This window comes from Canis aureus, chromosome 11 (assembly GCF_053574225.1).
Source record: "Canis aureus isolate CA01 chromosome 11, VMU_Caureus_v.1.0, whole genome shotgun sequence".
Classification (NCBI taxonomy): Eukaryota; Metazoa; Chordata; class Mammalia; order Carnivora; family Canidae; genus Canis; species Canis aureus.
Genome location: NC_135621.1, coordinates 44,276,647 through 44,292,563, shown reverse-complemented (window position 1 = coordinate 44,292,563; position 15,917 = coordinate 44,276,647). Strand labels below are relative to the sequence as shown.

The following is a 15,917-nucleotide window of genomic DNA, read 5'->3' as shown; positions in this document are numbered from 1 at the left end:
CCACATTAAAATAACATTTTGGAAATTTTGGATTACATTTCAAAATAATAAAAAATTGCACTTTTTAAACAATCCCAAAATGAGGATACTAGGATATTTTAAATTACATCTGTGGCTCCTATTACATTTTTATTGGGCAGCAATGGAGTAGACTCTATGAAGTCTGAACTTCTTACAAGAGGATTTGATGAGATATTTCTTTTCCTTTAAAAAATTCTCATTCTAAGTTGTTTTGAGTTGGTGTGTGCCTATTCCTAAAAAACCAGATGGGTAAGTGCCCTGAAAATGAATACAACTCTATCACTGGAAGTTATTATTATTGTTAATTTAATAATGATTATGTCTTATGATTCTATTAATTATTTCCATCAACAAATCCTATTGGCTGTTTCCCAAATATACCCAGAATTTGACTTCTTCTCCCTAATACATCTCTGTCCATTCTTGGCACAGCTGGCTCCTCTTGCTTCCCTGATTTGACCTCAAGGTCCTGAGGACCATCCTGCTCCTCTCTCCCTGTTCTCCTCCCTCCAGCTGTTACAGTCTCCTTGCTGCTTGTGCTCCTTCCCTCAGGGCCTTTGCACTGACTCTGCCTGCACTGCTCTTTTATTCATATCCACATACTCACTGCCTTATCTCTTCAAAGTCTGGATTCAAATATTACTTCTGAGGGAGGCCTTCCTTGTTTGCCTTCCCTAAAACTACAACATTTACACACACACACACACACACACACACCCCTTATCTCCTTCTGCTCTATTATTCCCCTTAGCATTTATACTGTCTAATATACTATGTATTTTATCTTATATATATTTCTCTTCCAACTATAATACATTTAGCAAAGGCAGGAATTTTTCTCTGTCTTGTTCATTATTATATTCCCAGCATCTAAAACAGTGCCTGGGACATAGCAGCTGCTCAGTAAATATTTGTCATATGTGGAGGGTCTCAGATAGACTACTCTTGTGCTAATAAGTGCTGTATATTATATGTTCTACACAAAGTTCCTGACAGAGCTCTTAACCTCCAGAGGAGGTATTTAAGAGCCAATAAATTCTCTAAGTACAACCAAATTATAAGAAGCACCAGCTGTCTGACACCACAAGTGGTGCTTAGAGTTTGTGTGGTGCAAAGCATTGGCAATTCTTTTCTTTTTTAAAAAAAAAAAAGATTTATTTATTTGAGAGTCAGAAAGAGTGAGCATGAGTGAGAGGGGCAGAGGGACAGGAAGAGAGAATCTGAAGCAGATTCCCTACCAAGCATGGAGCCCAACATGGCTTGTTCTCACAACCCTGAGACCACGACCTGAGCCAAAACCATTTAAGCAACTGCACCACCTAGGCACCCTAAGTGTTGGCATTCCTATGCAGGGAATATCGGCCCAGCAAACCTGGCTGAGGTTTTGGAGTATTTGGAGCTGCCGTGGGTGTACTTTCTTAGGCACTGCCCATTCCTTACCTTTCCAGACCCCTTACCAAGAAGTGTGGACAAAGGACAGAATGGCTTTTCAAAGAAGATGAAGAAGTATATTAACCATCTGGTCAGCTTCCAAGCCAATTATTCCCACTAAGAACCCATTAGACCCAAATACATTTTAATATTTCCTCATCAGTTCACTCGCACACTTTTTTTACTCAGCGAGTACTATATTTTTATCTTCATAACCTACCTTCCCAAATGTGGCTGGGTTGACTTGATTCTGAGCATTCTGACCACAGGTCTCCACATAAATCTCATACATCAGGCAGCGAGGCACACTGTATCCTTCACAGATACAGAAATTGTCAACCAACCTGCAGGGAGAGGAAGACAAGGCAGAGGTGAAATTGACATTGGTTTGTCTGGAGTAGAACATTTTGATAAAGATCAACAGTCAGACACATGTGTGGGATCCAAGGAAATGAAATCTGTTTAAGTATTAAATGCAAAGGCTCACCAATCAGCATCGATAATGTATCTTTTTTTTTTTTTTTAAGATTTATTCATGAGAGACACACAGAGAGAGGCAGAGAGAGAAGCAGGCTCCATGCAGGGAGCCCGACATGAGACTAGATCCTAGGTCTCCAGGATCACGCCCTGGGCTGAAGGCGGCGCTAAACCGCTGAGCCACCTGGGCTGCCCAATAATGTATCTTTTTGTTCTCAGCCCAGAGTATATTGATTATGGGTCTTTATTTTTTTTAGTTATTTAATTTTAATTCGAGTATCACTAACATACAATGCTATAAGTTTCAGGAGTACAATACAATCATTCAATCCTATACATCACTCAGTGCTCATCAATAAGTATACGCTCCTCCCCGCTAGGAACCATCAGCTTGTTCTCTATAGTTAAGAGTCTGTAGGGGTGCCTGGGTGGCTCAGTTGGTTAAGCATCTGCCTTTGGCTCGGGTCATGATCCCAGAATCCTGGGATTGAGCCCCATATCGGGCTCCCTGCTCAGTGGGGAGCTTGCTTCTCCCTCTTCTTTGCTGTCTCTGTCAAATAAATAGATAAAATCTTAAGAAAAAAAAATCTGTTTCTTGGTTTGTCTCTCCGCCCCCCCACTTCCTGATCATTTGTTTTGTTTCTTAAATTCTGCATATGAATAAAATCATATGGTATTTGTCTCTGACTTATTTCACTTAGCATTATACTCTCTAGTTCTATCCATGTTGTTGCAAATGGCAAGATTTCATTCTTTTTTTATGGCTGAATGATACTTCAATGTGCATATGTGCTACATCTTCATCCATTCATCTACCAATGGATAGTTGGGCTGTTTCCATAATTTGGCTATTGTAAATAGTGTGCTGTGTACAGGGGGGCACATATATCCTTTTGAATTAGTGTTTTTGTATTTTGGGGGTAAAAACCCAGTAGTGCAATTACCAGATTGTAGGGTAATTCTATTTTTAACTTTTGGAGGAATCTTTATACTGTTTTCCACAGTGGCTGCACCAGTTTGCATTCTAATTATGGGTCTTTAGATTATCAACATGTGGGTTTTTATTGTTTTGTTTGTTGGTCTGTTTTTGTTTTTAGCATGTAGGCATATTGAAAAGAAGCCTAAAAAAAAAAAAAAAAAAAAAAAAAAAGAAAAGAAGCCTAAATTATTGGCTCAGCAGACACTTTTTTTTTTTCATGAGAGACACACGGAGAGAGGCAGAGACATAGCCAGAGGGAGAGGCAGGCTCCCTGTGAGGACCCCAATGCAGGACTCGATCCCAGGACTCCGGGATCACACCCTGAGCAGAAGGCAGATGTTCAACCACTGAGCAACGAAGGTGGCCCAGCAAACACTGTTTTACGTACTATTATAAATGTTGCAGCCAAGATCTCTACAGCAATAAAGTGAGAATTTTTTTTCAAGATCTTATTTATGTGGGAGAGAAAGGGCGAATGAGAGCTAAAGAGAGAGCACAAGCAGGGGGAGGGGCAGAAGGATACAGAGAATCAGGCTCTCCTTGGAGCGGGAGCCTAATGTGGGGCTCGATCTCAGGACTCTGGGATCATAGCCTGAGTATAAGGCAGATGCTTCACCGACTGAGCCACCCAGGTGGCCCTAAAGTGAGAATTATTTACTTGCTATATCACCCCTGCAGGCGACTGCTTGTCCCAGCATGGCTTGCCAGTCCCTGTGTGCCTGTGACCCAGACCCTGTGTGCAATGCTTTGCCTCCCTCCCCCAGTTGTTTGCACAATTTTTAAACCTGAGTCATCTAGGGCAGGCCATGATATTTTGATCCTTTAAATTGAGATGAGATGTAAAATACAAGACACCAAGAGACAGAGAGGCAGTATGCTTTCCCTCTCCAGCTGAATGGCATTTATATGTGATCTGCAGCACTCCAGGCCTCTGCTCAAGTGCTCCCACACTTGGGGGCAGGTGGCGGCCCCTTGGCAACAAGGGGCTCTGCCTCTGGCTCACAGCCCACAACCAGCCCTGTGGGGACAGCCAGGTCTCTGTTCTGGCAACTGGTATGTGTGTGGGGCAAGAAGTGGGGAGACTGAGATCAGAAAGTGTGGTCCAGGGCAGCCCCGGTGGCGCAGCGGTTTAGCGCCGCCTACAGCCCAGGGCGTGATCCTGGAGACCCTGGATCGAGTCCCATGTCGGGCTCTCTGCATGAGCCTGTTTCTCCCTCTGCCTGTGTCTCTGCCCCCCCCCCCCCCGCATCTCAATAAATAAATAAAATCTTAAAAAAGAAAAGAAAAGAAAGAAAGTGTGGTCCATAGTGACATCTGATCACAATCCTCCCTTTCCTGGTTGAGGAAAGACTCTCAGGGTTCTCCTCATCCTTTTAGAGAAATATGCAAAGCAAGCCAATATCATTTTTAAACACGGAAGGATGTTTAGCAGGGAATTTACCAATACATCTTCTCCTTTTTCATTGATGATATACAGCTTATTTTCTGGGATGAAGAATGCTAAGGCCCACATTTACTTTCCCTGAGAGCTAAAGACCACAGCCACAATTGTCAACCCCATCAGCTTCCTAGAAAAAGGAAAAACCAACATAGGGAAGGTGGGGGAATCTTTGGCCCTAATATGAGGTATACAAATTACCACAGGCCAGGCAACTTAAAGCAATAGAAATTGATTCTCTCCCAGTTCTGGAGGCTGAGAATTCAAAAATCAAGATGTCCTTAAGGGTGGTTCCTTCCAGAGGCTCTGAGGGAGAATGTGTTGTATGCTCTTCTCCTAATTTCTGTGGTCGCTGGACGTCTTTGGCTTATAGATGTGTCACACTTATGTCTGCCTCCGTCTTCACCTGGGCTTCTCTTCTCTGAGAGTCCTCTCCCCTCATGAGGATACCAGGGATTGGATTTAGGGGGCAGCCTAACCCAGTAGGATCTGTTCTTAATTATATCTGCAAAGGCCCCATTTCCAAATAAGGTCACATTCTGAGCTTCCAGATGGATATGTATTTTGGGGGGGACACTATTCAACCCAGTACCTGCCCAAGGAGGGGGTTTTTCAAGGGTCTCCTTTACATCGTGTGAGAACATGCCACTTGAGATAATTTACCCTGGTTTAAATATAGCTGCTATAGCACCAATTATTTGGCTCAATGTTGAATACAGGATGATGTCTATTGGTGGGGAGCAGAGTGGCAAATTCATACAAGTAGGTGATACTTCTATTCCTCTTGTTAAGATATTACTCATTGATAGATGAAAAACCTAAAGTATCACAAAAGCTCACTACACTTGGGGAGCTGCTGCAAAATGTGATAGATGTTAACTTAAGGTCAAACTCACTGTTGTTTGTTTATAGCTGCTACTGATTTATCATGGGATGGTTTCCTTTAAAAAGAAGCATGCAAAATGCTCCTTAAAAATGAACTCCAGGGCAGCCCGGATGGCTCAGTGGTTTAGTGCTGCCTTCGGCCCAGGGTGTGATCCTGGAGTCCTGGGATCGAGTCCCCACGTCGGGCTCCCTGCAGGGAGCCTGCTTCTCCCTCTGCCTGTGTCTCTGCCTCTCTCTCTCATGAATGAATAAATAAAATCTTAAAAAAACAAAACAAAAAAAACAACTCCAGTTAAAATTTTTGGGAACCCTTTTTCCTTTGTTCTGGGCCTCTGTGAACTGTGTGTCCTTCTCTTTCAAAATGCCATTACCGAGTCTGCCTGTTATCTGGGAACACAAGTAAGGCCAAATAACACTATCAATGAGAATAACAGTAAGGGTCTATGATGAGTGTCTTCTCTGTCACACACTGAAACAAAGGGCTGCCTTTCTGGTTTTAAGCCTTGCACTGCCCCCTTGGTGACTTTGCTGCTTTGATCTTGGCTGCACCCCATTTCCGTCCACGTGCCTTTGGTTGTTTCCCCGAAGTCCCCAGCCAGATCTCAGAGACCGGCCTGTGGTGGGCAGCAGCATACATTAACTGGGAAAAAATGGAAGGTTTGAAAGAGGGTTTTAGTTTGTCCAGTAAGAGCATCTGTTCAGGGCCATGACTTTACTTCAGCTCAAACAGTGGTTGTTTCAGCATTTAGTCCCCACACGCATAGGAGATTATGATTTTTAAAAAAGCGTACTTATTTTAGAGAGAGAGCATGCACAAACAGGAGTAGGCGTGGCAGGAGAGGGAGTGGGAGGGAGAATCTCAAGTGGACTCCCTGCCTAATGCTGAGCCTGGCTTGGGCCTTGATCTAATGACCCTCAGATGATGACCTGTGCCGAAATTGAGAGTTAGATGCTTGGGGCACCTGGGTGGCTCAGTGGCTGAGCATCTGCCTTCAGCTCAGGTCGTGATCCCATACTGAGTCCCAAATCAGGTTCCCCATTGGGAGCCTGCTTCTCCTTCTGCCTGTGTCTCTGTCTCTCTCCGTGTCTCTCATGAATAAATAAATCTTAAAAAAAAAAAAAAAAAAGAGTTGGATGCTTAACTCACTGGGCTACCCAGGCACCTCTATGAATTTTAAGTAAATTATTTCTTTTAAAATAATCTCTACACCCAACATGGGGCTCAAACTCATGACCCCAAGATGAAGAGTCACATGCCCTACTGATGGAGTCACCCAGGTGCCCCTTGAAATTATGATGAGTATTACCCAAGACTTTGCACCTCACAGAGCCAGGCTTTCCTTCTGACTCTGAGATACCAAGCTTTTGTGAGTAGAAAACAAGCAGTAAGTACACTTACTGGCACATGGAAGCTCTTATCATTGTCATTTTAGTGTCTACCTCCAAAATCATCTTCAGTGGAAGCAAGAAACACATCCTTGTGGGCAGACTGGCAGCCCAGAAACACCTCTGGCAAGTGAGCCCGACTTTCAACAACATGCGGGCCCAAGGAGAGGCTGACGGGGGTGGGGGGGAGGGGGGGTGTATATATAGGCAGTAGGGCTGGGCCAAACTACTGGCAGGTGAGATTGCTTAAGGTTTTACACTGTTCCACCAAAACGTGTTTTGGAAGTCATGATTATAAGGCCTGTACACGTGAGCAATGAATCAGCTCACTAAACTCCTTGCTTAGCTGCCTAACAGCAGTATTCATCAGGTCTTGTGACCAGATGAAGTTGATTGCTAAGATCTTAAAAACATTCATGATGTTCTCCTTGTTTTAAGTGATGTGTCCATCACAATCTGATAGTAGCCAACGTCAGAGCGCACGTACCTAGTCCTGCGATCCTCACGTTTTCTGAGCACTCCTTTCCATGGTAAAGAAAAACGTAATGCTGGGAATTACACATGCTGGGAATTGTAGTACCTTTTCTTTGATTCGACCTAATCAAAAGCTCCTATGAATTCTGTATCTTTCAAAATAAATTTGCATTTCATTAATTTCAACAGTCTGTAGAAATTTGAAAAAAGTCATATCATATGCGGGAGACAGTTATTTTGGTCTCTAGCCAGGCTCAGCCTGCAGAAGGATTAGAGGATGCCTAGCTTCATCTGAGGTCTGAAGCCAAGGGCCACAGTCAGACCTGTCACTCCCTAGCAGGGGAAGTCAAGTCATTGCTTTTCATCCCTTTGTGCTCCCCCGAGGTCCGACCACTTCTCTCTCCATTTCTACAGTCCTTCTTGCCTGTGAAACAGAAAATGTCTATTACTTCTGTTCCTGGAGACTGTCCTGCTCCTTGCAGAACCTTTCTCCTTGGAGAATTTATCATATGTTTACGACAGTGGCACTGAGGTCTCTAAGGAATGCTGAGGACCTAACTGGTGACTGGAAAATGAAGTAATGAGGCAATGCTGAAAGTGGAATGTTCCTCCCACGTGACAATAACCAGCCCCCTCTCTGGTCTTTCACTCAGAAAGAAGGTCTGGGCAGCTCGCCCAACAGTACTCACTGCCACTCTTCTAGGAAACTGGTTTCCTCGGGCATCTTCTAACCCCCTCCAGGATGCCAAGGCTCTGGATTACAAACTGAGTGGCTCTACTGTGTGTGTATGTGTGTGTATGTGTTTTAAAATATATATGTATTTTTTCATTGTGGTAAATATATATAACAAAATTTACCATTTTAAAATGTATCATCAGTGGCGTTAAGCACCTTCACATTGTTGTGCAACCATCACTACCATCCATCCAAGAACTCTTACAATTTGCAAAAGAAATTCTGTACCTATTAAACACTAACTCCTCCTTACCTTTCCCTCAGCCCCTGATTCCCACCATTCTGCTTCTGTGAAGGGGACTACTTTAGGTACCTCATACAAGTGGAATCATACAGTATTTGTCCTTTTGTAACTGGCTTATTTTATTTAGCATAATGTCTTCAAGCTTCATTTGTATTGTAGTATGTATCAGAATTTCTTTCATTTTTTAAGCCTGAGTAATAGTCCATTGTACGTACATATCACATTTTGCTCATCCATTCATCTGTTGTTGGACACTTGGATTGTTTCCGTCTTTTGGCTATTGTGTATAATGCTGCTATACATGTGGGTGTGCAAAAATCTGCTCAGGTCTCTGGCTTTCAATTCTTTGGGGTACATACCCAGAAGTGGAACTGCTGGATCATATGGTAGTTATATTTTTAATTTTCTTTGAGGCACCGCCATACTGTTTTCCATAATGGCTGCACCATTTTCCATTTCCACCAATAGTGCACAAGTGCACCAATTTCTCCACATCACTGACAACACTTATTTTCTATTTTTGTTTGCTTGATAATGGCTATACCAATGGGTGTGAAGTGGTTGGTGCTGTATTTTTAATGCCAATGTTAAAACCATCAGTACCAATGATCTGGTTTTTTTTTTTTTAATTTGTTTATTCATAGAGACACACACACACAGAGAGAGAGAGAGAGAGAGAGAGGCAGAAGCAGGCTCCATGCAGGGAGCCTGACGTGGGACTCGATCCCAGGTCTCCAGGATCACGTCCTGGGCCGAAGGCAGGCGCTAAACTGTTGAGCCACCAGGGCTGCCCCCAGTGATCTGTTCATCATTCTACTTCATAGGCTGATGACTAAAGAGCAGCCCTCCGCAGGAGGCTAAGCTCCCCTCACTTTCATTGCTCCATCTCCTCCCCCAACCTGAAGAGCATTACCCTGTGTTTTAGAGGCTTGTAGGGAGGTAGGAATTCATGGCCTAGGACTTGAATTAGTTCCGCTTACAGCTGAAATGGTCTACACCATCCTAAGTGATTTAGGGCAGCTGCACTGTGGATAGCCTGCATTGTGCCTGTTCATAGACGACTTTAGGAGGGTGTCTAGGTATTTTTAAATCTCTAATGATTTTTAAGTCTCTGAATATAATGCAAATCCCAGAAACTCTAATTTACTAAAGAGTGACCTGGAATAGTTCACAAAGGCATCCTCATAGTTCTTTCTTCTAAGAAGGAGCCACTCTGCTGAGGGATCTGAGATATTGAGTATAAAGGAAAGAGAGCACTGCTCCGTGGTATTCTGAAAACTTTGTGTGTCCTCTAATATGCATTTTTTTTTTTTATCGTTTCTCTCTTATGCAAGACAGACTACATCAAAAATTTTCTCTTAGAGGAACACGCAGGGTAACACTTTAGGCCTTTTCACATTATAATCACAAACACGCCCTTCATTTTTCTATTTTGCTCACATGACTTTTTCAGTAAGTCTTCCCTGAGAAATATTCCCTAAAACCTTTTTAAAAAGTCATCAGATATCTGCTATTTGTTCACCTTATGAAACTTAGGTTTTAGATTTTAGAAGACTGGTTTCAATTATTTTCCTATTTACGAAAAGCTACAAACCCATGAGTTCATCAGTCCCAAGGGCTAATGATATTTTTCTTTCCAGTTTTTCTGTCCCTATTTAAATAGCCAGACGCGAATTTCACAAACAACGTGGAATGCATTGTTAAAGCTAAAAATGGCTTTGCTTTAAGTCAGAAAACATCCCATTCTGGATCTCATACCAAGGGGAAACGTTTCCTCTCCTGGTCGAGGCGCACGCGCCTTCAGACGTAGGTGTAAGAGCCGGTGGGGGCGACCACGGGGAAGCCCCACGGGGAGCCCCCCAGGAGGCCTTCGCGGGGTGTGCGCGCCCGCGGGCCCGTCCCCTGCGCCGCTCCGGGGCGTGAACCACGGCCCTTCCCGGCCTCTCTCCGGGGCTCCCGGCGCCGCCGGCCCAGGCCCCGCCCCCCGGGCCGCCCGGTCCTCCACCCCCGGGGCCGCGGCGCCCCCCAGCCCTGCCCTACGCCCGGCGCGGTGGGGAGGCGCCCGGGCCGCTCACCACTGGACGACGCCGCCGTGCAGGCCCCGCGGGCCCGCGCCGCCCGCCGCAGAGACCGGCCCCTCCTCCGCCGTGGCTGCGACCGGCCGTCGCTCCGGGCAGGGGGCGGCCGCGCTGCACCCGTCGGGCCGCCGCGCTCCTCGGTGTTTACTTTAGAGCGGGGCGCGCGGGGGGCGCGGGGGGCGCGGGGGGGCCGCGGGGGCCGCGCGGGGGCTGGGGGGCGCGGGGGCACGCGGGGACCAGAGCCCGGGGTGCCCTTTGGAGCCTGCTCGGGCGTGCCCTGCGCCCTGAGGAGGGTGGGTTACGGGCAGGGGTGGGGGGCACGGGCTCGCCTGCCCCGGGGTCAGAAGATGGAAGGACAGAAGGACGAAGGCGCGCTGCCCGCCGCGCCACCCACGCATCAAACAAACGGGGAAGCAACAGGCCAAAACCAACGTCTAAGTTTCAGACGCGGTCACAGCAGCCGTGGCCAGCCGCGCCCTCCACCTGCCTGCGCTCTGGAGTTCCCTGAGCAGCTCCCAGAGACACTGCCGCCCGGGCGCCAACCCGAGTTCTGCTGTCATTGGTCTGGGGGGGGGGGGGTGGCTCCCCAGGAGGTTAGTGCTGCGGGTGTGCAGGCTGAGAACCACTGGTCCTGGGAGGTTTGAGGAGCCGACATCAGGACTTTAGAGAGGCTGACCCCAGATTACTCCAGTGGTGGCTCACGTTGAGAACAGCTGCCCTGGAGTGACCCTCCCCTCAAACCTGCAGCCAATGATCCCCCAAACCTCCGGCAGTCCCTGCCCTCAGGAGCTAGATGTTCATGTCACTGATAGGTGATGTCCAACTGCTGACTCTCTCCCAACCTTACTTCACTTACTAGGAATTGTGTGGTTGTTTTAAGTATTAAGTGACCAAATATGGGCCACAGGGCCTGTGGCATGAAGAGTTCATTCAGGCAACTGTTACTTTGGCTGCTGACTGCTTAAAAGTCCTCTCATAAAGATTTCTTCATCTAGGTTAAAAATACACTTCATAATTCAACAACAACAACAATAAAACAGCCCAACTGGAAAATGGGCAAAGGACTTGAATATCTTCTCCAAAAGAAGATATAGAAATGTCTATAGATATAGAAATCTCCAAAAGAAGATAAAGAAATATCTTCTTTTGGAGAAGAAGATATAGAAATGGCTAATAAACACATGGAAAGATGATAAACATCACTGGCCATTAGAGAAATGCAAATCAAAATCACAATGAGATACCACTCCATACTCATTGGGATTGCTATTATTAAAAACAAGAAATAAAACCAAGAAAATAACAACTGTTCATGAAGATGTGAAAAACTAGAACCTTATTCATGGCTGGTGGGAATGTAAAATGGTGCAGCTGCTATAAATACAGGTGGTTTCTCAAAAAATTAAAAACAGAATCCACATATCCATCAGTTCCACTTCCTGGGTATGTATTGTTGGGGTGGAAAAATTTTCCTTTACCTTCAAAGATTCTTATGGCTGGTTTAAGAATTAAATTTACATCAGACAGATTAACAGAGAAAAACAAATTTAATTTTATATGTACGGGAACCCCATATACATGAGAGCTGTAAAGACAGAAAGGTAAAAGAAGGGAAATATGCCATCCTGCGCTGAGGAATGATAGGGGCCTAGGGCTTCAAAGGGGAACAGGGCAATTCACAGGACCATAAGGAAAGAGGCAAATGTTTGGTAATTAGGTGTTTGCCTTGACATAAGGATGGGTCACTCAGATAAAATTTATCTCTGGTAGTAACTTTACTGGGGAAAGATCCCCAATTTAGATTCTTCTAGGTAGTTAGGGGAGGGGCAGGATTTTCTCTTGAGCCTGCAGGGTCTCAATTGCCTTCAGCTCAAAATAGACCACATGCTGAAGTGGCACATTTTGGGGAGATTTGTTCTGAATCCCTTCAGTACCCAGAAGAACTGAAAACAGAGACTCAAACAGATATTTATAATTTATATCCCTATTCATAGCAGTATTATTCGCAAGAGCCAAAAGGTAGAAGCAACCCAAATGTCCATCAATGGTTGAATGGATAAACAAAATGCGGTATTTGTGTTTACATAAACAATGGAATATTATTCAGCCTTTAAAAGGAATGAAATTTTATTACATGCTACAACATGGATGAACCTTGAAGGCATTTGCTAAAAGAAATAAGCCAGTCACCAAAAGATGATTCCCCTTATATAAGGTACTTAGCATAGTCAAACTCATAGAGAAAGAATGGTGGTTACCGGGGGCTGGGGGAAGAGAAATGGGAGACGTTGTTTAATGAGTACAAAGTTTCAGTCTGGGATAAGGAAAAGTTTCTGGAGATTAATAATGGCAAAGGTTGCACAACGTAAATGTACTTAATGCCACTGAATTATACACTTAAAACTGGCTAAAATGGTAAATTTTATGTTATGCATATCTGACCACAATTTTTAAAAATCTGGCTCAAAAAAAAGATACCCCAGGGTGCTTGGGTGGCTCAGGCCATTAAGTGTCCAACTCTTTTTTTTTTTTAAGTGTCCAACTCTTAATCTCAGCTTGTGTCTTGATCTTGGGGTCGTGAGTTCAAGCCCCATCTTGCGCTCCACACTAGGCATGGGGCCTACTTAAAAAAAAGAAAGGTAAAAAAAAAGATACCCCACCCCCACCACTAGCACCAGGTGAACACATTTGGAGAACCACTTTTACTTTTTTTTTAAGATTTTATTAATTTATTCATGAGAAACAAAGAGAAAGAGGCAGAGACATAGACATAGGGAGAAGTAGGCTACATGCAGGGAGCCCAATGTGGGACTTGATCTCCAGACCAGAAACATGCCCTGAGCTGAAGGCAGACACTCAACCGTTGAGCCACCTGGGTGTCCCAGAAGAACCACTTTTAGAAGCAGGGCAGAGTTTCACAACAAACAGCAATGACTGCCTTCCATGTGACAGCATTAGAAAGTAGTTTGGGGGTGGGGGGGTGGGCATCTGGGTGGCTAAGTCAGTTAGGTGTCCAACTCTTGGTCTCAGCTCGGGTCTTGATCTCAGGGTCATGAGTTCAAGCTCCACTTTGGGCTCCAAGCTGGGCATTGAGTCTACTTAAAAATAATTTAAAAAAAAAGTAGTTGTTGGGGTATATCAGAAGTCTCCAGGGCTGGCATTCTCCCTTTAGTGGGGACACAATCATCAGGGTACCAGGGACAAGGCGCCAAAAGCAGTTCCAGAGGACAGATTGCAGGACATTCATTAAAGAGCCTGAGCCTTGAAGTATGGCCAGGTCACTGGAGCCAACCCCATATGGCATCTGGTTCCACTTTGGGGAGCCACACCAGGAATCAGCCTAGTTCTGAAAACCCGGCAAGGGTTTTTTTCTAGGGGAGGGGGTAGCGGTGGGCAGTAAAGTGGAAAGGACTTATAAACAAGGGATGGATGCCGAGGTTTGCCCTCTTTATCTTTTCAGCTGAATTTCCTTGTTCAGGGCTGGTGGCTTTAAAAAGCCATCCAGTAGGGGACACTTGACACTACATCAGCCCCTCTCAGGCCAGATGCCAAGGGGAACAGCATGTGGAGGGACTCCTTCATGACCTGGCAATGATAGGAGGCCGACTGTGTGGGTAAGAAGCAGATTGGCAGCATCGAAACTTCAAGCAGTGCCCGGACACTGCTGAATAGGGAAAGCTGAATGGTAACTGTGATGAAAAACTAGCAGGAGGCGAGAGGAAACAACCAGGTGACATGATATAGAAGGTTCTCCAAGGAAGCTCTCTGGAGTTCAGTCCTTTTTCTCTGGTTGTTTCTAGAGAAGTGGTAGGTGTCTCAGGACCATGGGTGGGAGCCCTGCTAGGCTGCTTCATTGACTTTGCTTTGCCCTGACGGCTCACATCCTGGGCCTCCTGCAGTGGGGGCAGGGCCTTCTCAGTGGCTGGTGGAAACTGAGAGTATGGCCCCTTCCATTCTTCATGCAGGTAGCTGCATGTGGCTCCTTGCCACCCAAGAAACTTCCCAAGAGGCTCACTCATTTCCACAGAGACTGGAAATAACCAAGAGAAGAGCCTACTCTTATTAGGCTCAACTTGTTAGGTCCAGCTTGAGGTCTTACTATGTCACTGATGATTATGTGAGATTTGCATATCTACTTTGCCCCAGTCAGTACCAGGCACTGGAACAGATCTTGGAAATATAATGGAGCACCGTGACCTTCTGGTTGACCAGGGGTCTCTGCTGTTTACTATATCAAGTATTAGATACAATGAATTGCAAACATTAGTTTGCCTTGCTCCAGAGCTGTTGAGGCTAGTTGGTTAGAGGACTACAGACATGAGGCCATGGGGTCGATTTCACACCCTCCACCCAAAGGACCAGCTAATTTCATCTATGACAGCTGACAGCTGGTGTCCCTAGTTTGACCAGCCCTCTTACAAATGCAGACTCTGAGTAGGTGCATGCTAATATAATAACATTCTTAGACTTCTTCACAGTGTATGCCTTCACAGTGTATGCACAGTGCTAAATGTGCAAAAGATATCTATCTCTGCATGTGACTCTTACTAGCAGTGTTAATTAAGGCTTTCATCTGGGCTGAGCATATAGCCACATAGACTGCAGAGTAGAATTAGATCTAAAATTAATCTTCTTTTTTTTTCATCTTATTTTCAAAGAACATTTAGGGGGATCCCTGGGTGGCTCAGCGGTTTAGTGCCTGCCTTTGGCCCAGGGCATGATCCTGGAATCCCGGGATCGGTCCTACATTGGGCTCCCGGCATGGAGCCTGCTTCTCCCTCTGCCTGTGTCTCTGTCTCTGTCTCTCTCTCTGTGTCTATCATGAATAAATAAATAAAATCTTTAAAAACAAACAAATAAAAACAAAAAACATTTAATTGCAACTGATGTAACAAGAAACTTCCTTTTGTGGCACTCACTGATGAGTTAGCCAGACCCATGTATATGCTCTTGTACCTGAAAAATCCAGTATCCCTCTAATTCAGGTTCAGCATCTGACTACTAATGTCCTATGTCATCTCAGGGAAAAGAAATTTTAAGGTTCATATCAAACAGAATTCCAATTTTTCATGTCATATGCACAATAAGCTTTTTCTCCCTCTGCCATAGAATATAACTTTTAGTTGAACAGTGACCTCTTTTGCCTACTTCAGTCTAATTGGTTGCTAGATTATCCAATTAGTCTTACTTCACCTTCTAAAAGGGCACACCAGCTGTGCCTTATTCTTGCACAGAAACATCTATCTGGGGTGCTTAATTTCATTCAATTCTTACAATTATTCACTTTGTGGATGTACCAGGTGTCTTCAGGCAATAGATGTATTTTTAAATAAAGCTAATGAGTATAATGCATTTGGTCAAGAATGTGGAATGTAGTTAGTATCTGCACGGACAGAGCATTACAGAGAACAGACAACTGCATGTTTCATTTTCACCTGAAAGAGACTTTCGAAGATCACTGGCCTCTAAACCAATAAGCCATGGAGACTTTTAAACTATACTGGAGCAAAACAGTCTCATTGGAGAGATTCCAAATTGCTATCACATGTTAAATTTTTCATTGGCCTGGATTCACCTACGGAGTATCTGAAATTGATTGGGTACATCACACTCACAGGCATGAATGCGCTAGGAAAGAAACTCCACACAAAGCAAATCTCTACTATTTCTTGATCTGAAACCCATGATTTGGAGCACCATTTCTGTAGAGGTTAATTTCTACTGATCCACAGTCTTGCCCCTCCCCAGTTTTGCACAGGTCATGTGAA

At 44.8% G+C, this 15,917-nt stretch overlaps 1 protein-coding gene across 1 annotated transcript in view; it reads right to left on the bottom strand.

Moving 5' to 3' along the window:
• The window catches only part of RFX8 (regulatory factor X8), a 64,552-nt gene extending 54,254 nt beyond the window's left edge, over positions 1-10,298 (bottom strand). Inside the window, 2 exon segments of the mRNA XM_077915006.1 lie at positions 1,673-1,796; positions 10,147-10,298. Of these exon segments, the coding sequence (XP_077771132.1) occupies positions 1,673-1,744 (72 nt within the window). The 5' untranslated portion in view covers positions 1,745-1,796; positions 10,147-10,298.
• Between the last annotated feature and the right edge of the window lie 5,619 nt (positions 10,299-15,917).